The 23,583-nt window shown below is 41.5% G+C and overlaps 2 protein-coding genes and 1 long non-coding RNA gene across 8 annotated transcripts in view; 1 reads left to right on the plus strand and 2 right to left on the minus strand.

Moving 5' to 3' along the window:
* LOC126143121 (disks large homolog 5-like) overlaps positions 1–23,583 on the plus strand; it is an 886,848-nt gene that overhangs the window by 595,071 nt on the left and 268,194 nt on the right. For 5 of the 6 annotated variants that reach the window (XM_049915303.1, XM_049915307.1, XM_049915306.1 and 2 more), the window contains exons 4-5: positions 7,598–7,746; positions 16,677–16,919. In XM_049915303.1, coding sequence (XP_049771260.1) covers positions 7,598–7,746; positions 16,677–16,919 — 392 coding nt within the window. The remainder of the gene's footprint in view (positions 1–7,597; positions 7,747–16,676; positions 16,920–23,583) is intronic. The other variant, XM_049915305.1, reaches the window with a different exon arrangement.
* The window catches only part of LOC126143152 (uncharacterized), a 189,889-nt gene that overhangs the window by 45,515 nt on the left and 120,791 nt on the right, over positions 1–23,583 (minus strand). The window lies entirely within an intron of this gene.
* The window catches only part of LOC126143143 (uncharacterized), a 242,246-nt gene that overhangs the window by 39,958 nt on the left and 178,705 nt on the right, over positions 1–23,583 (minus strand). The gene's annotated exons all lie outside the window — the stretch shown is intronic.

The raw sequence follows: 23,583 nt of genomic DNA on the forward strand, positions 1-23,583 counted from the left end.
GTGCTAAAGTTGGAGAAAAATGTATGAGAATTCAGGCAAAGGAATTGCTAAAAGTATATAGACATGGGCACCATTAAAAGGATAGACTGCTTAAATACTACTTTGATGGTTGCTAGAAAGTTTTTCCTTTACTGCAGTGTAATTGATGTGCTGCTACTCTGTCAGAAGATTATAGGCATCTCTGCAATCATCCAATATCTTTCTTAGAAGCAGAGCCACATGACATCATCTGAAAATCTTTTTGGAAGGTTTCACATCGACATATATGCATTATTCCATCCAGGAATTTCCAGTGTTATGCATTCCCACATGTTGCATGATGTTGAAGAAAGAGCGGGGAGGAGGGGGGGGGGGGGGGGGGTTGAGAGAGAGAGAGAGAGAGAGAGAGAGAGAGAGAGAGAGAGAGAGACTGAAGGTCATCAGTAAAGAACATGTAACTAACATTTCACAATTTGTTGTGATCAACCATAAAGGAACTAGTAGTACATTGGTAATAAAAAAATACATGCATAATAAATATACTCATTTCAAAGATGTTTCCTTTTCAGTGTATTATACTTAAACTATCTTGTCTACCGTGATCAATTCGATGAGATGATAGGAGTTATACAGTTGCTCTCAGATCCGCAGCACTGTAGCAGATGTGATTTCATGTCAACATCTAGATAGTTCTTTGCTCCAGGAATGCATCATTTTCACTTTTTGTCTTCATTTTACAACTCCTTTTAGACACATTCATTGTGATCAACCATTCTTCAGAGACCTTTAATGTGTGACAAAATTAGTGTTGCTTGCAAATGTCAAATTTTTGAATTGTTCTCCTTGCATTTTGATTCCCTTGCCAAATTTTTCTGTTGTCCTCCACTGCTTGTTCAGTCTACCTATTGAATAGCATTGGGGATAGGCTACAAACCTGATTCACTCCATTCTTGATCACTGCTTCCCTTTCGTGTCCTCAGACTCACAGCTGCATTCTGGTTTTTTATAAAAGTTGTAAATAGTCTTTTGCTCCATTTTTTAATTATACAACTTTCAGTATTTCAAATAGTGTATTCCAGTCAAATTTGTCAAAAGAATTCATGTAAATCTACAAATGCTATAAACACTGATTTGCCTTTCTTTAACCAATCTTCTAAGATAAATGGCAGGATCAGTATTGCCTCATATGGTCCTACATTTCTCCAGGGAGATGTGATTATTCAGAAGTAATGACAAGGATGGGCTTTCTGTAAGTTCTGGTAGAAGTCTTGTCTGTATGTAGCCACTTTGTCAGTGACATTGTTGTCAAGGTTATGCAGTGCACACAGCCAAAGAAAGTGTCAGGACTGTTTGACTGGTGAAATGAAAGCTTTGAAAAAACTTGACTAATGCCAAATGAAAAGGCAGAGTAACAGGCGGAATATAATGCCCAATTAAGTCCCACCTCCAAGGTGTCATTGAGGCAAACAGTATCACTTTTGTGAGGAGTGCCAAAGACAATCACACAGTTGGCTATGGTGCTGAGTCTTCTCCCCACCCCACCCCCCCACCCCCTCCCCTTTTCCCCACAGCATGACACAGCAGGTAATGTCTGTTTGCCATGGGAATTAAAGGTGACAATGTCAGCTTGTCCTCAGGAAATGTAATCTGTCATTTTTGTATTGGCCTTGTCTGCAATTTCGTAGACACAGCCTTTGATCCCATAAAAGCATTATAACTGCCATATTTTGAAGGTAAAAACAGTCATACTCGGCAATCTACACATTGTGATTTCACTATTTCTTGGTTGACATTGCGTGATGGGCTAACAGCTTGAAAGTAAGGAAATTATTCAGTATTATGTGAATGAAAAGGTGTATACAGGGTTGTCCATTGATCGTGACTAGGCCAAATATCTCATGAAATGAGCGTCAAACGAAAAAACTACAAAGAACGAAACTTGTTTAGCTTGAATGGGGAAACCAGACGGCACTATGGTTGGCTCGCTAGATGGCGCTGCCATAGGTCAAACAGATATCAACTGTGTTTTTTAAAATAGGAACCCCCATTTTTATTACATATTCGTGTAGTATGTACAGAAATATGAATGTTTTAGTTGGACCACTTTTTTCGCTTTGTAATAGATGGCGCTGTAATAGTCACAAACGTATAAGTATGTGGTATCACGTAACTTTCCGCCAGTGCGAATGGTATTTGCTTCGGGATGCATTACCTGTGTTAAAAGGGACTGTTCACAAATTGCGGAAAAGGTTGATATCGTGTTGACGTATGGCTATTGTGATCAAAATGCCCAATGGGCGTGTGCTATGTATGCTGCTCAGTATCCTGTACGACATCATCCAAGTGTCCAGACCGTTCGCCAGATAGTTACCTTATTTAAGGAAACAGTTAGTGTTCAGCCACATGTGAAACGTCAACCACGACCTGCAACAAATGATGATGCCCAAGTAGGTGTTTTAGCTGCTGTTGTGGTTAATCTGCACATCAGTAGCAGACAAATTGAGCGAGAATCGGGTAGCAGACAAATTGAGCGAGAATTGGGAATCTCAAAAACATCTGTGTTGAGAATGCTACAACAACATCAGTTGCACCCGTACCATATTTCTGTGCACCAGGAATTACATGGCAACGACTTTGAACGTCGTATACAGCTCTGCCACTGGGCACAAGAGAAATTACGGGATGATGACAGATTTTTGCACGCGTTCTATTTTACGACGAAGCGTCATTCACCAACAGCGGTAACGTAAACCGGCATAATGTGCACTATTGGGCAACGGAAAATCCACAGAGGCTCTGAAAAGTGGTACATCAGCGACCTTGGTGGGTTAATGTATGGTGTGGCATTATGGGAGCAAGGATAATTGGCCCCCATTTTATCGATGGCAATCTGAATGGCGCAATGTATGCTGATTTCCTACGTAATGTTCTACCGATGTTACTACAAGATGTTTCACTGCATGACAGAATGGCAATGTACTTCCAACATGATGGATGTCCAGCACATAGCTGGCGTGCGGTTGAAGCGGTATTGAATAGCATATTTCATGACAGGTGGATTGGTCGTCGAAGCACCATACCGTGGCCCGCACGTTCACCAGATCTGACGTCTCCGGATTTATGTCTGTGGGGGAAGTTGTAGGATATTTGCTATCGTGATCCACCGACAACGCCTGACAACATGCGTCAGCGCATTGTCAATGCATGTGCGAACATTACGGAAGGCGAACTACTTGCTGTTGAGAGGAATGTTGTTACAGGTATTGCCAAATGCATTGAGGTTGACTGACATCATTTTGAGCATTTATTGCATTAATGTGGTATTTACAGGTAATCATGCTGTAACAGCATGCATTCTCAGAAATAAGTTCACAAAGGTACATGTATCACATTGGAGCAACTGAAATAAAATGTTCAAATGTACCTACGTTCTGTATTTTAATATAAAAAACCTACCGGTTACCAACTGTTCGTCTAAAATTGAGCCATGTGTTTGTGACTATTACAGCACCATCTATCACAAAGTGGTCCAACTAAAACATTCATATTTCTTTACGTACTGCACAAATATGTAATAAAAAGTGGGGGTTCCTATTTAAAAAAATGCAGTTGATATCTATTTGACCTATGGTAGTGCCGTCTAGCGGGCCAACCATAGCGCCATCTGCTTTCCCCCTTCAAGCTAGACAAGTTTCGTTCTTTGTAGTTCTTTTGTTTGATGCTTATTTCGAGAGATATTTGGCCCAGTCATGATCAATGGACCTCCCTGTATAGTTGAAGCTTACATTTGTACTGGCTCATAAAATTGTTCAAACAGTGCCTAAATATTTAGCACTCTATGAAAGATTAATATTCAGAAGTTGGTAACAAAATGGTGATGCAGCGGTGTCTTATTCTGATTGTAACTGTAAGTCTTCTGTTAGCAATATGGAGCTGGTTGTTTAATAGGACCGTACCAAGACATTAGTTTTCAGGACAATGAAAAACATGAAACACTGCATAAAAATTGTCAACATATAATTTGAAGATTGGTTTGCTGTAGCACCAACTGATATTTGTTTTTTATATTCTGTCATATTTGCTGGGCATCTACTTTCCACTAACTTCTAGTGATAAACCAGCAGAATCACAGAGGACAATAGTAACATTTCAAAACAATGTCAACGACATATAAAGAAACACAATTAGTTATTTCAGGCAGTTCCATAACGGAGATGATGATGACTTTTGATTTCATTTCCGTGAAACAGATGCATTGTAAGAGTTATTAGCACATGCCACTTCATCACTCATAGCTTTCTTCATAACCAGTTTGTGGTTCATACTCTCCCAAGTTCCAAAAGCTTGTCACTTGACAGTAACATTAGATAGATGTTAGTCAGACAAATGTCCCAGTGCTCAAAACTATGAATTCCTCTAGTGAGACAGTCTAGTGTTGGTTATGTTGGAAAAAAGGTGAGAAGAGATTAGAGAGACATCACAAAGAACTGCAGTTGGAGAGAACAGAATATGTGGATGAAGAAAGGTGAGTACTCAAGGAATGTGAATTTTAAAATTTTCCTGGCGAATTGACTGTTCAATCAAATCTCGGGCTTGCAGCCGGTCATCATTCAATACTTCGCACGATATTTCAACTGGGCACCTGCCGGTCATCTTCAGGTGAGCCGTCGCAAACTGGTGAAAATGTCCTCCGTTCCGCAATATATATATATAGCGTACTGTAACTATTCTGCGCATACGTCGAAAACTTGATAGATGAACCACACTGCCCGCCGGCAGCGCCCTCCCTGGTGGAATAGTGGAACTCAGTCGCCCTCTGCATTGCTGTTTGCCACGGCCGTTGACGCACTCTGTCTTCGATTTGAGCAAATCGTGGAGATGATGGGATACTGTGCACTGTCCAGCTGGTAGCCGCTGTCACGGTTTAACAGATTTTCCACCAGTTGTATTTCTACGGATTCTTTAATAATGGAGTCCCAGAAAGATGTTGCTGTGGACAAAATCATTGTTTTCTCATACTCCATTGAATGTCCAATAGAAATACAATGTTCAGCAATAGCGAACTTGCTTGGCTGCAAAAGGCGGGTGTAACGTTGATGTTCAGTGCAGCATTCTTTCACGGTGCGTGTGGTTTCACCTATGTAAGCCATACCACATTGGCACAGTATCTTGTAAATTCCGGCCTTTCGTAGTAACAGACTGTCCTTAACTGATCCCACAAGGTCCGCAATCTTCGATGGTGGGCGGAAAACCACTTTTACCTGAAATTTTCGGAGGATTCTTTATTGTTAGTGCCCTGTTACCTTGTGGTGTTTAGAAGGCTAGAGGTATGGTCTGCTAAGTGACTCTACCTATAGGAGGATTGATTACGATCCTACAGGACGTGTGCAATGGAAAACTTCAGCACTATTAAATTCCTCCTCCTTATCGCAAGAGACCATCAAGAGGTTAAGACCACATGGTTGTGTACCTCAGAGACTGTATGGCCTTCCAAAGATTCATAAAGAGGGTCTTCCACTGTGTCCAATAGTGAGCAACATTGGAGCTCCTACATATGATTTAGCTAAACATCTCACTTCCTTACTGAGACCTTTCGTAGGCAAGTGCTCACGTCACATATTTTATCAGTAGACTGGGGGCTCTTCGTCTTAGCAGTGTAGACCTTCTAGTAAGTTTTTATGTGGTCTCACTTTTTACAAAAGTTCCTCTTGCAGATTCTTTGACACTGATTGGTAACATGTTTCCTGTTGATATCACTGCTTTGTTCAGGCACGCTCTTTCTGCAAATTATTTTATGTTTAATCAAGATTATTTTGAACAGACTGATGGTGTCGCCATGGGTAGCCTCCTGTCTCTTTCGTGGCCAACCTTTTTATGGAGGATTTTGAAGAGAGCCCTTGAATCAGCTACTCTGAAACCAACAGTATTTTGGTGGTATGTGGATGACACTTTCATAGTGTGGCCTCATGGAGAAGATAAATTAATGGAGTTTCTACATCACCTCAACTCCATTTATAGCAACAACCGGTTCACCATGGAAATAGAGAAATATTGTTGTTTGCCTTTCTTGGATGCCCTGGTTCGAAGGAAGAATGATGGTTCTCTAGGGCATTCAGTTTACCGGAATCCCACTCGTACTGATTTGTACCTGCAAGCATCGAGTTGCCATCACCCATTGCAAACCATGAGTTTGCTTAAAACACTTGTTCATAGAGCTCATACTGTCTCAGATCTAGATAGCTTACCTCAAGAACTCGCCCATCTAAAGACAGTATTCAGTGAAAATGGATATCCCATCCGGCAGATTAACAGGGCACTAACAGTTAAAACTAAGAAGCAGGAAGTGAATAAAGAGGAGAACAAGCCGGAACAATCTTTAGCTTTTCTTCCTTTCGTTGGCAACACTTCGTTTAAAATAGAAAGAATCCTCCGAAAATTTCAGGTAAAAGTGGTTTTCCGCCCACCATCGAAGATTGCGGACCTTGTGGGATCAGTTAAGGACAGTCTGTTACTACGAAAGGCCGGAATTTACAAGATACCGTGCCAATGTGGTATGGCTTACATAGGTCAAACCACACACACCGTGAAAGAACGCTGCACTGAACATCAACGTTACACCTGCCTTTTGCAGCCAAGCAAGTCCGCTATTGCTGAACGTTGTATTTCTATTGGACATTCAATGGAGTATGAGAAAACAATGATTTTGTTCACAGCATCGTCTTTCTGGGACTCCATTATTAAAGAATCCATAGAAATACAACTGGCGGAAAATCTGTTAAACTGTGACAGTGGCTACCAGTTGGACAGCGCACGGAATCCCATCATCTCCACGATTTGCTCAAATCGAAGAAGACAGAGTGCGACAACGGCCGTGGCAAACGGCAATGCAGAGGGCGACTGAGTTCCACTATTCCACCAGGGAGGGCGCTGCCGGCGGGCAGTGTGGTTCATCTATCAAGTTTTCGGCGCATGCGCAGAATAGTTACAGTACGCTATATATTGCGGAACGGAGGACGTTTTCGCCAGTTTGCGACGGCTCACCTGAAGATGACTGGCAGGTGTCTAGCTGAAATATCGTGCGAGGTATTGGACGACGAGCAGCTGCAAGCCCGAAATTTGTTTGAACACTCAAGGAATGTTTGAGGTCTTCTAAAAGAACATGACAACCCAGTTCTTATTGTGTAGATTAACATCCATTATTTTCACCCAGGTCATGTTTGAAATGTTCTGTTATCATTATCTTTCTATGCTAGTATTATTAAATAACCTCATACAATACTGATGCTGTTTGTTATAAACTTAGTTATTCCCTCTTTCCTGCAATTATCAACTTACCCTGCCAAGAATGTTTCCCTTAGTCTCCATTTGACAGTAACATTGTCATGTGTAAAAGAAATTTTGCTTCCTCCTGCAATTGTTCAGCAACTAAGTTAAAGAGCATTTCTCTCTATTCCTTCAACAGCATATTTCATTCACAACACGAGTGATGCATGATTGATGCATGTAGAGTGTAGAGTCTTCGCGTAGATGATCCTGGTCTAGGAGGAAGTGTGGTCGTTGTAGGACTTGTAGTATTACAGCTTTCAGTTACTCGTATTAGACACCCGTTTTATTTCAGATCAAAAAGCTTCAAGTTTGCTACATGAAATTCGTGAGCTGAACAACCTAACTTTGACTGTGAAAGCAGCATCTCAGCAGCTTGAGAATGGCATGAAGCTAATGTATGACAGTAATTGCATCACATCGTACGGCAAGAATGCTAAGCAGGTAAGTGAAGAGGTCTACTATAGCATTTATTTTGTTGTTAATGTAACTGTATGTATTTGGTTGTTGAGGGTGTTACCTTGCTGCATTCATTAAGTTATTTGCCCATTCAGTGTGCCAGCAAAGGTACTTTCATAAAAGAAATCTGTCCCCCCCCGCCCCTCTCATATCTTCTAGATTCATAGAGCAATTTCATTATGATACTATTCCTAAAAACAGGAAAAATCCTCCTCACAAAGTTGGCATAGTGTTTCCCTCTCAAGCTGTGTGCGAAAACCACTTTAGTGGTGTTGCAGAGGAAGCCACTTCTCATCTCGACTTAGAAAGTATCATTCTCCATTTTTTTATATAACCTGATCCTACTGTAGGCAGCATTGCAGAGAGCTTTCATATACTGGTAGAACCTTACATAGCTATTCTTTGACATCGGTCCATTAACAGACAAGTATTACGCAAATGTTCTGTGAACTCAGATTGCAATACCTGGAGGCAAGGAGGCATTCTTTCAGGAAATCACAACTGAGAAAGATTATAGAACTGGAATTTGTGAGAAATGGGAGAATGACCCTACTGCCCACCAATATACATCTTGTGTAAGGGCCACTAAGAGGAGATTAATCAGGGCTTGTACGGAAACAGTTTTTTGCCCCTACCTCCATTTGAGAGCACAAGAGGAGAGGAACTGCAGCTATCCACAGAGGTCCAGTGTAGGCTGTGATCATCACATGACAGTGAAACTTTGTAGACATGTTCAGGTGGAATTATTTATGCGTGGGAAAAATTAGTTCAAATTTTGGCCACCAGACGCAAATGTGGTGGTGTTAATTAGAGATGGGCAAAACTGTTCTTTTCAGAGATTGGATCAGAACTGTTCACTCCCTGAAATGAATTAGCTCTTTTTCATGACTCGCCACTCATTTACAATAGAAAATAAATGGAAGGCACATTGCCCTTTAAACTTGGTTTATTCCAGTACTATACCTGTATTTTGATCTTATTTGATCCTATTTTGAAGTAACACAGATAATGAGTAAGAATTTTGTATTGTTTATTGAAATTTCCACGATATGACAAAGTTTTTGATTATTGATTTATTTTGCACTATCGTGGTTTTTTGGGTGATCGGAAAATGTTGTAACTTGAGATTTACATTAACAATATATTTGGCTATAATGTATTAAAATTTCATTAACCTCATACAAATACATCGCAAGCCATATATTTTTAAAGTGAACGTTTCCTTTCGAAGACGCCTAAAATCGCAGAATCCGTACCAGAATAAGAAAAAAATATATAAATTTGACTGTAAAACGAAAGTGCTGCATATAGCCTTACGCAGAATAAAACAAGGAAAATATTGGTGTATAACATTTTGCGATACGTTTATCGGTTCGCTCGTAATTAAAGCGTAAATTCGAGTGTCCATAATAAAAATCCTATAGTAAGAGGAGTCTTCAGGAACCTAATCTAATCAGTTTAAACAAATAAAAATAAAATAAAAACAATTGATGTATACATAACATAATAATGTAATATACATAGCGGTATTACTACGAAGAACAATATCCAGTGGGGACGAACTCCGATGCAGAGGCGCTGAGTCGAGCAGGTCGAGCCGCGAGCTGTATTACTGCGTGAGCTGAGACCGCAGAGACCAGAGTGACACCTGAGTCGCTTTGCTCGATGCTCTGGCTAGAGTCGAGATGGTGGGGTGAGCGTCGAGCGGGCGAGTTCCGAGGGTGGAGGGGAGCGGTGAACTCACCCGCTCCGAGACAAATCGTCCGTTCCCTTGCGAGCAGGTTTTTGCAAGTAGTTCCTATGTTATCCGCTAGGTGGCTCTCTGTCCTGTTGCTCGCATCAACTGCCCAGAGGGCAGGACGTGCGACTGAAACGATCGCCGACAGAGTGCGATGCGAAGTTAAGCTGCGCCAGACACTGCACAGTGCACACGGCAGACGACGCACAGAGACGGCACGGCATATGTGAAACACAAAATCCAATGGGGCACTGCACAATGCAGGCAACCAAGGTAGAAGCAGGTCAGAGGCCGGCGCTGGCTGTGTTGTGTTGTGTGGCGTGCACTGTGCTCTGACCAGCAGAGGCGCTGCTGATATGCTCCGTCTCTCTCTCTCTCTCTCTCTCTCTCTCTCTCTCTCTCTCTCTCTCTCTCTCTCTCTCTCTCTGCCGTGGGAAACGTTTGGAGCTACCGTTCTTTTTTTCTGAATCACTGATTGTTCACTCCTTTGAAAGATTGAACTCCATGAATTAGTTCAAGAGCGGATCCCCCATCTCTAGTGTTAATGTTAGAAAGATGTATAGAAATGTATCCATATGTAATGGATTAGGAATGGGACATGGGCAGAAAAGGTCAAACAAGCAAGAAAGTCATAGCGTTGTTTTTATTTTTAATCTGTTACACAATTCATTCAATACGAGCACCAGAGACATGGAGATGCTGTGTCTGTGAAATGATGCGATCGACAGTTGGCCGCAGCAGTTCTGGTAAAATCTGAGCAACGTATTTCTGTTTACTGGCCTTCAGAGCACATAGAGACCAAATGTGTCCCAGGTAAACACATTATTTTAGATCTTCCCAGAACCAAGTCATGTGGTTTCATATCTCGAAGGCCATGCATCTAGAAAATCTCTAGACATAAAACGATCACGGAAGGTTGCATTAAGCAGATCTTTCATCGGGCGAGCGACACGAGATGTTGCTCCATCTTGCATGAAAACAGTGGCTTCCACAGAGTTGTCTTCCAAAGCAGGAATCGTGCTGTAAGAGGACATCTCGATAATATGAATTTGTCACTGTATAGGTACTCACGAATGCACATTACACGATTTCATACAGAAAGGACAATGGCTCTTGAGTATAACACAAGGTTTAGCAGTACCCCAAATTCGGCTGTGCTGTGCATTCACTGCACCCTGTAGTGTAAAATGTGCCTCATTGCTTCATATGATGTCAGGCCATATGTCATAAAATTTGATCTGTGCCAGAAACCGAAGAGCAAATTCAGAATGCTGCTGATTCAGAGATTCCAGTCACTGCACTGTCTGGATGTTGTGCAGATACTAGTGTAAAATAAAACTCAAAACTTTCCGTACTGTTGACCATGGGATAGAAAATTTTCGTGACACAGCCCAAGCACTAGCACCATCTGGGGAATGTACTGCACAGTCAGCTACAAAAAAAGCACCTCGTCAATACAGCACGGATGCCATACTGTCGTACAAGGTACAGTGCCAGATTTACACCTGGTGGCCAAAAGTGAACAAAGTTTTTTCCAGGTGTTGACAGATGTGAAAATTACTGAACTATCAGTTTAATAAGTCACAGCTGCAAAATACTAACGTGAATTCTTTACAGATGAATGAAAAAACTAGTAGAAGCCGACCTCGGGGAAGATCAGTTTGGTTTCCGTCGAAATATCGGAATCACAGCATGCGTTCTCAAAAATGAGTTCACAAAGGTACATGTGTCACATTGGAACAACCGAAATAAAATGTTCAAACGTACCTACGTTCTATATTTTAATTTAAAAAACCTACCTGCTACCCACTGTTCGTCTAAAATAGTGAGCCATATGTTTGTGACTTATGTTAGAAGAAAGATTACGGAAAGACAAACATAAGTTTCTAGCATTTGTGGACTTAGAGAAAGCTTTTGACAATGTTGACTGGAATACTCTTTCAAATTCTGAAGGCGGCAGGGGTGAAATACAGGGAGTGAAAGGCTATTTACAATTTGTACAGAAATCAGATGGCAGTTATAAGAGTCGAGGGACATGAAAGGGAAGCAGTGGTTGGGAAGGGGGTGAGACAGGGTTGTAGCCTCTCCCTGATGCTATTCAATCTGTATATTGAGCAAGCTGTAAAGGAAACAAAAGAAAAAATCGGAGTAGGTATTAAAATCCATGGAGAAGAATTAAAAAGTTTGAGGTTCGCCGATGACATTGTAATTGTCAGAGACAGCAAGAGCAGTTGAACGGAATGGGCGGTGTCTTGAAGGGAGGATATAAGATGAACATCAATAAAAGCAAAACGAGGATTATGGAATGTAGTCGAATTAAATCAGTTGATGCTGAGGGTATTAGATTAGGAAGTAAGACACACAAAGTAGTAAAGGAATTTTGCTATTTGGGGAGCAAAATAACCGATGATGGTCGAAGTAGAGGGGATATAACATGTAGACTGGCAATGGGAAGGAAAGCGTTTCTGAAGAAGAGAAATTTGTTAACATCAAGTATAGATTTAAATGTCAGGAAGTCGTTTCTGAAAGTATTTGTATGGAGTGTAGCTGTGTATGGAAGTGAAACGTGGATGATAAATAGTTTGGACAAGAAGAGAATAGAAGCTTTCGAAATGTGGTGCTACAGAAGAATGCTGATAATTAGACGGGTAGATCACACAACTAATGAGGAGATACTGAATAGAATTGCGGAGAAGAGGAGTTTGTGGCACAACTTGACAAGGAGAAGGGACTGGTTGGTAGGACATGTTCTGAGGCATCAGGGGACCATAAATTTAGCTTTGGAGGGCAGCGTGAAGGGTAAAAATCTTAGAGGGAGACCAAGAGATGAATACACTTAGCAGATTCATAGGGATGTAGGTTGCAGTACGTACTGGGAGACGAAGCTGCTTGCACAGGATAGAGTAGCATGGAGAGCTGCATCAAACCAGTATCAGGACTGAAGACAACAACCAACAACAACAACAACAACTACTACTACTACTACTACTACTACCACTACTACTACTACTACTATAAATAATTCACTCTGTGCTGTCTAGACTAAGAACAGATAAACAATATAAGGCAGTGAGAAAGTAGAGGATAGGCTGCAGCAGGTGGAGCATGCAGTCATTCGAGCAAGCCAGTGGATGTGGAGCAAGAGCTAGTGCATTCTGTACTGGTATTTTGAGTTCTGTCACGGGGAGAATTTTCTCAGAGAATGCTATTTAAGTTGTAAGAGAGAAATGCTTGTTTAGACACACAAGTGGTGTGGCTCTGTGGGTAAGTTCCTTGCTTCACATGCAAAGATATGGGACAGATCCCCATTTAGTCTTGATGTTTCCTTCATTTCACGTACTGTCTCTTTCTCCTCTGGACAACTGTCTCTTAATGTGGAAAAATACCAGTTGTGCAGTGGTATGGTGTGCGTCGAAGTTTAACACACCTCGACTCGCTAGGAAGAAAACGGCATCCCACCTCAAACAGGACCGCGTCTAGTAAACCACTACAGTGTTGAAGACAATCTGTAGGATAAGGACAACTGTAATTTTTTGTGTTAAAATAATCAGTTGTGTAGCAGTTGTCTTAAAAAGCAGTGCCCCAAAATGTTGTTTCCTCCCCATGCATAGACAGGACTATTTATGAGTCAATGCAGGTTGTCAGTAAAATAGTTCAGTGTAACTGGACAAAGCTAATGATGTTTTTCTTATTATAACATATCACTTCATAAAAGTGATAACTTACTACCTGTACCAGATGTAGAAGTATGAAACAGGAATTCCCCTATAGATAGTGTTAGTCATCAGTGTAGGGCCTGTGAGACCGCGTCTGCAGCTCCATCTGCTTCCTGAAACGGCTGATGACGAATGTCAGTGCACACGAATCCAAGTTCCGTACATCGGTATCTGTTTCAAACCTGTAAACTTGTCAAGTTTTTTGCTTACAAACTAAGAGTTACGGACAAGATTCATTTTTTTGATGTGAGAAAAGAGCGTGGGAAACCACCAAAAAAGTTAGAAGACAACCAATTGCAGGTTTTGAAGATAATGGGGAGTGGGTGAGGATGATGGGCAGTGATACTCAAACTCAACAGGAACCCCCAGAACAATTGAATGGAACTCAAAAAGCCATTTCTTTTTGGTTGAAAGCTATGCGAAGGATGCAGAAAGTGGGAAAATTGGTTCAGCATGAACTGAAAGAAATACGGAAAGCAGATCAAAAGACCACTTGGGAAATACTACTCACCAGATAAAAAGAAAGTCGTTTCTCCATCAAATAGCGACAGGTGATGAAAAATGGATAATTTTGAGAATACTAAGTGTTGTAAATCAAATGTGAATCCAGGCAAACCATAGACATCCAGTGTGAGACCAAATTGCTTTGGAAAAAGACGATACTCTGTTTGGTAGGACCAGAAGAATGTCATCTATTATGAGCTGCTAAAATCTGGTGAAGCCAATCACACTGATCACTGCCAACAATAAATGATCTATTTAATTCGAGAATTAAGTAAAAAATGACCAAAATAGGGAAAAATACAAGTCGTATTGCTCCGTGATAACACCCCATCTCACAGAAAAATGGGTCAGGGAAATGACCCAGGCATTCAGTTGAGAAATACTAGGGCATGCTGCTTAGTTTTCAGACTTGGCTTCGTCCTATTATCATCTATTTGCATCACTGGGACACGCTTTTACTGAACAACGCTTAAATTCATATGAAAATGTATGAAAATGTCTCACTGACTGGTTCTTTTCGAAAGAACTACTGTTGTTGTTGTTGTTGTTGTTGGTTTTTTTTTTTTTTTTTTTTTTTTGCATGGCATTCATAGCCTGCTGGAGAGGTGGGAGAAATGTATAAACAGCAATAGAAATTATTTTGAATGAAATATTGTCAGTCAGTTTCAAACAGATGTGTAATTATTGCAGCCAAATTCCAGTGACATACAGTACTTATACAACTGCTATGTTTCCAGTGAGTGATCGTCATCAGCACATAGGAATTTTGCTAAGTGGGTAATAAGTGAGAAGTAGAGAATTTGTTTAAATGTGCATGAAATCGGGAGGACGGACATCTTGTTTCCACAAGCAACTGGTTACCACAATACAGCACTCTGTGGAGATTCACCACTTCTCAGAGACAGCACTGCCCCAGAGAACCCTGAAGCTCGCAACAAAAAAGGAAAGCAGAAGATACATTGTGTCTAGCCCATAAATTGGAAAGACTGGTCATTTAATGTGAACAATGTTAATGTTTATGGACTGAAATGTAGTAAAAGAAGTGTTTCCTGCTGCAATATTCAATGAATATTACAATGTTTTGTGAAGAAGGTAAGCTAACCTTAGCAAAGCAAAAGGGGATCTCAGGTAATTGTATTATGGTTCTTATACCCTTTCAACTCATTCCTAATTTAACTACAAATTAACTGAGGCAGAACACAGGTAACATTTCATTTATGGCATTCACATCAGAACTATCAATATTACTGAAATTTCAACTGCTATAGCAGTAATGTGTGACAAGCTGGGAGTTTTGGTCGGACAGGAAGTGTGTTAAGATAGCCGAAGTTATGGCGACCGCTCGTGTAAAAGGGCCCTCGTAGTTCTGTTGGTACATTGTTATATATAAGTGAACCGAGCAATTGGTAACATAAGAAGAAAATTCTCTCTTGTCGTACTAATAATCCTGTGAAATTACCGTATTTACTCGAATCTAAGCCGCACTTTTTTTCCGGTTTTTGTAATCCTAAAAACCGCCTGCGGCTTAGAATCGAGTGCAAAGCAAGTGGAAGTTATGAAAAATGTTGGTACGTGCCGCCACAACTAACTTCTGCCGTCGAATATATGTAGCGCTTTGCAGGCATGCTTTGTAGGCACAAAGATAAATACTGGCGCCAAAACCTCTGCGTCAGTAAATAAATAAAAAAAAATAGTGGAAGACGAGCTTTTTTTCTCCGCCGCGAGTTTCGACCACTGCATTTTCATACATTATCCAACGAAGTAAATACAAATTCCGTATTGTTCATCTTCGAATGTAGCACAATTTCAGTATACTACGAAAATCTGACTGGCAAGACTGTTTGGGATGTTTGTCAATATGGCCAACTCTACGTTCTGAATTTTTTCCTATCTGTGAGAAGAGATGGTTGCTAATAGGAACCTGATGAAATTTGAATCACATACAGTATTCTCTTCACCATAAGAATAGTATGAATATAAACATTTTGCCATGTATTCTTTCGTGTTTGCTGCTATCACATTTAAGTCCTGTCTGCCTAAAACTACGAAACTAGAGTGAGACAACAGCAGATGCGGAAGAACATACATATCGTGTCATGTTTATATTCGTATTATTCTTATGTCTAATAGTGATAGTCAGAAATGAAGCACGGCAAGTGACTAGATTTTTAAATCTAAGATGACTCTAATTTCTGTGCAGAATTTGATGTAATAAAGAAGCGGCCGCAAAGATTTTCAAACAGAGAAAAATTTTCGCCTAACTCTCGTTCAGAACATATTCTATCATACGCAGTCTATTATTTGATTCTTGTTGAACATTATCAAAGAAAGCAGCAGTGTAAGTAACAACAAATAGCAGTCTCTTGCCATTGTTTCGCTAATGAGATGATTCCTCTCTCTCCCTCTCTCTCTCTCTCTCTCTCTCTCTCTCTCTCTCTCTCTCTCTCTCTCTCTCTCTTTTTTTTTTTTTAGAATGCGACAAACAATGCATGACACAGTGCAGTAATGCATTTTCATCTTAAGAGTGACGCAAACACCTATAACAAAGAAAACGCAAAATAAGCAAAATAAGCAATCGATTAAAACCAGACGAAGCACGTGAAAAAGGAAGGGTATCCGTATAAATACAGACGGAGCACCTGACTCATAGCAATGGCTACGTGGTAAAGCTTAACTGCTAAGCTTACGACTCGAACCAAACTACTGTAGCTGTATCATCATTCGTTTGACCTAAATTGTCTCATATTACAATGGACCAACTTTGTTTCGATTTGGAGGTGCGGCCTAAAACTTTTCTCTCCCCTTGAATTTCGAGTCTCAAATTTCATGTGCGGCTTAGATTCGGGAAATTTTTTCTTCCTTTATTTCGAGTCTCATTTTTCAGGTGCGGCTTAGATTCGAGTGCGGCTTAGATTCGAGTAAATACGGTACAATAATACTACACTCTCTGTTACTAGGAGCAGCAGTCTTCACCATCAGAAACTCCTTCCGTGGTCGAAAAATTTATAGCAGAACAGGAGGTGGTGATCGCAAAACTCGCGGAGTCTCGCATCTCGGCACCACCTGAACCGACGCCAGATGTAGGATTGTATGCTGAACTGATTGAGGCAGAAGTTCACAACGTAGCCCTGAAAAAGCAGTTGAAAGAGAATGAATCTAATATTGAACTGGCCACTGAAAGTCTGGTGCAGAATACTATGGTAAGTACTATGAGACTTCCCAGATTCATTACTTTTTGTGAATAGTTCGCAAAGAAATGTGGACAGTTGTCATGTTAACAGAGCATGTTATCACCCTGTCACTGAAAATCTGAAAAAATTACTTAAATGTTTGTGCTGTTGTGGTTGTGGTCTCTAATCAAAAGATAAGTTTGATGCAGCTCTCCACAGCTGCCTATCACATGAAAGCATCTTCATTTCTAAATAACTGATGCGGACTCCATCCGTTTGAACCTGCTTATTGTAGTCATCCCTTGTTCTCTCCTACAGTTTTTACCCCTGGCACTTCCCTCCGTTAGAAAATTGACAATCCCTTCGTGCCTCAGGATGTGTTCTACCAACTGATCTGGTATTTTAGCCAAGTTGTGCCATAAATTTCTTGTTTCTCCAATTTAGTTCATTAGTTATTTGATCTGCCCATATAATCTTCCTTCTCGTCCAAACCATATTACATGTCTGCACAATGCTACACACCATATGAATATCTGAAGGAAAGACTTCCCAACCCTTAAATTTATCTTAAATCTTAGGAAACTGCTTTTTTTCCCCAAAATTTAATACTTTCTCCCAGACAAGAAACAAATTGTTTATAAACAGAAGAAATGTGTTTAGAGTCTTGAAATGAATACTTCAGTATATACAACACATTATTCCATTCATCCCACTACAGATGCAGTTCTTTGAAATAGGAAATGTATTGTCAATCTCATAGGAAAAGAGCATACTTCAACAACATGTTCTATCAGTATGAATGTGATACTCCTGCATCTGTTTTATGACTTGACTTCATTGCATGTAAGTGAACTAGATTGTGGCAATTTTTTGTGGAGATTATAATACCAGACCTGATCGTATCCCCAGCAAATAAAACAAATTGCATTTATACACCAAGGCAATTACTGATCGCAAACTTTCACTTGGCTGCCGGTTGTAGAATGCTGGGAGTAGAGGCTCGCATACGGCTCGTAGCACATTGGCTGTTGCGACAAGCTCCACCTCCTTCTCATAGGACAGCCAGCTTACAGCTGCAGCTTATAAAAGAAATGGAATAAGCATCACCTTAATGTTTGAGTAATTGAAAACAGTTATTACTACAATATAAGTATTACTTCCAAAAACAATGAGGAATGTGTAGGTAGAACTAAAATCTTACAAAACTAGTTGCTTCCACTGCAGTTGTCCATGGTTGTGTCCATGCTAGTCGACAGATTCGGTGGTGCTGGATGGACACGTGTTAATGACAGTGTTGTCAACGGCAATTTTCATCACACTGATGCGCCTCCAGTAATCTTCCTCCAGCTCTCACATTTTCAACAGTAAGGTTCCCACCCTCACTGGTGATAGACTGATAGGCAGCATTGGCGAGATTTGACATGTTTCCGGCAGAGATATCCGAGGTAGCATAGTGGTTTGCAATGTGGACTCGCATTTGGCAGGACGACAGTTCAATCCTGTGTCCAGCCATCCTGATTTAGGTTTTCCAAGATTTCCCTAAATCGCTTCAGGCAAATGCCGAGGTGGTTTCTTTGAAAGGGCATGGCCGACTTCATTCCCCATCCTTTCCTAATCCGATGAGACTGATGACCTCGCTATTTGGTGCCTTCCCCCAAATCAACCCCCCCCCCCCTCTCCCCCTTCTCAGCAGAGATATCCCTCATAACATTTTGTTCTCTGAATTGTCGTTTCAGTTTGGCCTGTGCAAACTCGGTTGCATTCAGATTGCAGTTGTATGGTGGCAACTAAATAAAATTTAATGAAAACAAAATATGATCCCTTTCCACAAAACAAATAATTAACAAACTTTATACTCAACACCCCTTCTGGCTGCGTTTCTGCCATTCACAAAATCAAGCTGACTCGGACATAAGTTGCAAATTCCCGTATTGCACAAACTTTCTCGTGTATACATTTGCATAGTTCTAATGAAATATCACATTCTCAGCTTATGTATGCCATCCCTCGATCCCTCGATCCCTCCATCCCTCGATCCCTCCATCCCTCGATCCCTCCATCCCTCGATCCCTCCATCCCTCGATCCCTCCATCCCTCGATCCCCCCCATCCTTCGATCCCCCCCCATCCTTCGATCCCCCCCCATCCCTCGATCCCCCCCCATCCCTCGATCCCCCCCCATCCCTCGATCCCCCCCCATCCCTCGATCCCCCCCCATCCCTAGATCCCCCCCATCCCTCGATCCCCCCCATCCCTCGATCCCCCCCCATCCCTCGATCCCCCCCCATCCCTCGATCCCCCCCCATCCCTCGATCCCCCCCCATCCCTCGATCCCCCCCATCCCTCGATCCCCCCCATCCCTCGATCCCCCCCATCCCTCGATCCCCCCCCCATCCCTCGATCCCCCCCCCATCCCTCGATCCCCCCCCCCATCCCTCGATCCCCCCCCCCATCCCTCGATCCCCCCCCCCATCCCTCGATCCCCCCCCCCCATCCCTCGATCCCCCCCCCCATCCCTCGATCCCCCGTCGGCTGTAGTTTCAGTTCATACAAAAGATGAATACTTTACGGTCCGTAATTCAGTTTCACAATGCCAGCGCCGTTACTGTTTGTTTTAAATAAAAGTTTGTATCTCCAGAAGTATGGAGGTTATTGATTTGAAAATTTAACACTATGGTTGTGTTATCAATAGAATTTGGTATACAAAGTATGAAATAGATTAATATTTAATAGTACTACTTAGATTCGTAGAGGGTATGAGGAATGTATTGCATGCAGCTTTAGTCAAGTACATGGCTCGCACGTCCCAGTAGCCAGAGTGTGTGAGAAACAAAATCTGCTCTCCTCATGGCTCCATGCCAAGCTACGCTTTCAATGCAAGATGACAACTCATAATACAAGGGAGGATTGAAAAGTTTCGGAATCACCACAAGAGTTCAGCACTATTACAACACATATCACATATATTCATTGGACTGTTGCCTGTAAACACGTGCCACATCAGTACTCTTGGGGAAAAAACTGTTGTGGTAATGTGGCTCTGTTGTTGTTCCTGCAAAGTAATTTGCGAAGAGTAAAAAATTGAGATTCGAGCAGTTATTAAGTACTTTGTACAGAAAGGTATGAAAGCAAAGGCATTGATGCCGATTTCCAGAATACACTGGAGGACTCTGCTTCTTCATATACAACAGTTGCCAAGTGGACAAATGAATTTACATTCGGTCAGGAGTGCTTAGATGATCCGCGCAATGGTCAGCCGAGACGTCATTACTCCAGAAATAATTACAAAAGCACACAAATTGGTCACAGAGGATTCAAAGCGTGTGAAATTGCTCACGCTTGCCAGATGTCATCTGAAAGGGCATATCGTATTTTAACTGAAGAATTAGAAATGAAAGAATTATCTGCAAGATGGGTGCCGTGACTCTTGACGCTGGATCAAAAACGCACGAGAATGGACATATCAGAACAATGTTTGGCCTGTTTTAAGAGAAACGAACAGGATTTTTTCACCGGTTTGTGACCACAGATGAAACTTGGGTGCACTACTATACCTCAGAGACAAAAACAGCAGTCAAAGCAGTGGAAACGTGCCGATTCTCCGCCACTCCTTCCGGTCGTGGCATTAGTGTTCTAGGAAGCAAAAGGGATCCTGTTTGTACTTGTAGATTATCTCCCCACTGGGCAAAAAGTTACTGAAGAATACTATGCTAACATCCTGGACAAATTGCAACAAAAAGACCGAGGAGGAAAGTTAGCAAGGAAGAAAGTGATCTTCCCTCAAGACAATGCGCATCCGCACACATGTACCATCACCATGGCAAAATTACACAAACTAAGGCATTAATTGTTGCCACACCTGCCTTATTCACCTGATGTAGCTCCACTGGACTTCCATATCTTACAAAAACTGAAACTTTTTCTTGGTGGATGAAGCTTCACTTTAAATGAAGAATTGATGGCCGGAATTGGCAACTGTTTTGCAGGCCTGTAGGAAACTCATTTTTGAGATGGGATCAAGGCAATGGAACATCGTTGGACCCAGTGCATTAACCTACAAGGAGACTACACTGAAAAATAACAAACATTTCAGTGATGTAAGTACTTTTTTTTTCTATTTCGTTCTGAGAACTTCTCAAACTGCCCTCGTAACTTGCTGTGGTACAATCAGATGGCAATTTCTCGTTGTGCCTACTGATATGCTGTACAGGGCTGTTCACGACACAGTCCATCAACCACAGGTATTGTTGATGAGCAGCGGACATGTTGAGCATTTACAGTAATGCTGCAGGCTAAAGCAATGAACTAAAATTTGTACTGTACTGAAATTGGAATCCTGGGTTTCCTGCTCACTACACAGACGTGCTGATGTTATGCCAAAGTTGCTGCTGCTACCAGAGCTGCAGTGAATACTCTTGTAATCTCCCTCCCATATACAAATTCCAGTTCACACCTCAGCCCATTGCTATTCCACTTCTAAACTCGCGTCAGTATTGCAGAGGCTCTCCAATATTGGAATAGTGCCTTGGCAGTGAGTGAAATGGGATTAATCCTGCCTGTACATCGTGTAAGTTGATGTTTCTGCCTCAGCCTATATCATTACTGTAGATATAGGTGAGGAACATAAACTGTATGTGATTAATCTTGAGTGCTTGTTATAAAGATAATCTTTACTGAAAATTGATTGTTGTGCTAAGTATTGCTTTTATAACAATGAAAACAATTTTTGATAATGGAATGTAATTGAATAGATAAGATTTACTCGTCAACCAGTGGCAGAACACAGATGGAACACAGCATCTTTCCTTTCCATCCCGTCCGTCAAGTCTTCCCTGACACGCAGTTCTGGGTGATTTTCCCCAAATCTGTGCCTTTTCCTGGACCTCTCCAGTCCTTTTCCTTCGCCTCTCTTCCTTCCCCTTCAGCTCTTCTGCCTATAGGAGCAGCCTCTGCCTCTGAAAGCTTGCCTAGCAACCTAATTATTGCTTTTGTATCGTACAAAGTGCATCTGTTGGTTATTTTGCACACTTTTTGGTTTCAATAAAACCCTATGTCATTTCAAGCATGTGTAAATTTTTACATCACTACCTATGTTATTTTGCGAAGTATTGAATTTTCAAGTGTTAAGACTTTTGGCTAACCCTGTATTATTAATAATTAATGTGTACTGCTCTTCTGAGTCGGCACCAATTCACGGGAGAAATCGTGTACAAAATAATAAAAACGTGTCACTGAACAATTATTACTGTCAGTCGTGACTAATGCGTGTGGCCAGTGGTTGAAAATACTGCTACAGTTGTAAGAGTCTTTTATTTAACACACGACCAGTTTTGAGCTATTAATATGCCCATCTTCAGTTGTCGTACTGGAAACGGTAAGAGACTAAAAATAATTTTTACACTCGGAAAACGCACAAAGAAAACAAAAAATCCATAAATTTAAAAACTGGCGGTCGGGCTAGGTGCCGTGAAACGTAAGTCGGTGCCAAAGTGACGTCTGGCAGCACTACGGAAGACTGCCCGGGTAAAGAAATGTGTAAATAATACCGGAACACTTACGCTCGGTACTGTGACCCCGAGGGCCGTGTCGGACGAGTAGAAGACGTGGTGTGCTTCCGACGGGCGCAGGTAATACGTTACATAAATTTTATGTCACAGCTTCCACTCAGTTTTACTACAGTTCTGTGCTGCCTCGGTCAACATCTTTCTTTACCGTGCGTAATGCACTGTTAACATTTTTTGTGTAATGTTTTTTAATGTAAATCACCAATTCAGATTGCGAATGGCCGGGCTAGTGGTCTCGCGTTCTTCTTCCCGTCAATAGATGGCAGTACCTCTGCCACTCTGGTTTACCAGTTTGCTTCCTCCTTCGTGCCTGCTCTACTCCGAGCTCTGCACTCGTTGGTAGCACACCGCACCTTGTACTTGCCACTGTGGCTCTCGGAGTCACTGCACCGAGTGTAAGTGTTCTGGTATTCTGTGCATATTTCTTTACCCGCGCAGTCTTCCGTAGTACTGTCTTGTGTCACTTTGGCATTGACTTAGGTTTCACAGCACCTGGCCCAACCAACAATTTATAAATGTTTCCAAATTTATGGATTTTTATGTTTGCTGCTTGTAAAAATTACCTCCTATAACTTCCTATTTTCAGTAAGACACCTGAAGACGGGCGTATAAGAGCCCGAAAGTGGTCGTGTGTTAAAACGACCTTGCAACTGTGGCAGTATTTTCAGCCTCTGGTATAATTCTCAGTTGTGGATGTTCCTCCGACAGGATTGATTGTAGTGCGTGTGGATTAAGTTTTGAGAACAAGAGTCGGTAATATTTAGTATCAATATATTTTAGGTCGGCACCGTAACTGGCGAGCTTTTAAAATTACCGTAGTTTTACAGGATTGTGCTACCTGACCACGAAATTGTTCCACTTGACCTCCTGTAGGCATTACCGGAAACGTGCAGTGGTGTTACAGTAAACAACTAGAGTTGTGATTAAGAAAAGTGCATCACACTGTGAATTGATTTAAGACAGTTGTGCATATACTGTCAAGTGATTCAGCATGTCCTCAGGAAATATCACGGTGAGATCTCGTGATAAGCTGACTACAGTGCCGTCACCCTCAGGTGCAATAATATTGTTTGACTAATACTACTGATAAGGTTGTCGATTGACTGTTTAGTGGGCAGTGACAGCTGTCCT

This window comes from Schistocerca cancellata, unplaced genomic scaffold, assembly GCF_023864275.1.
Source record: "Schistocerca cancellata isolate TAMUIC-IGC-003103 unplaced genomic scaffold, iqSchCanc2.1 HiC_scaffold_782, whole genome shotgun sequence".
Lineage (NCBI taxonomy): Eukaryota > Metazoa > Arthropoda > Insecta > Orthoptera > Acrididae > Schistocerca > Schistocerca cancellata.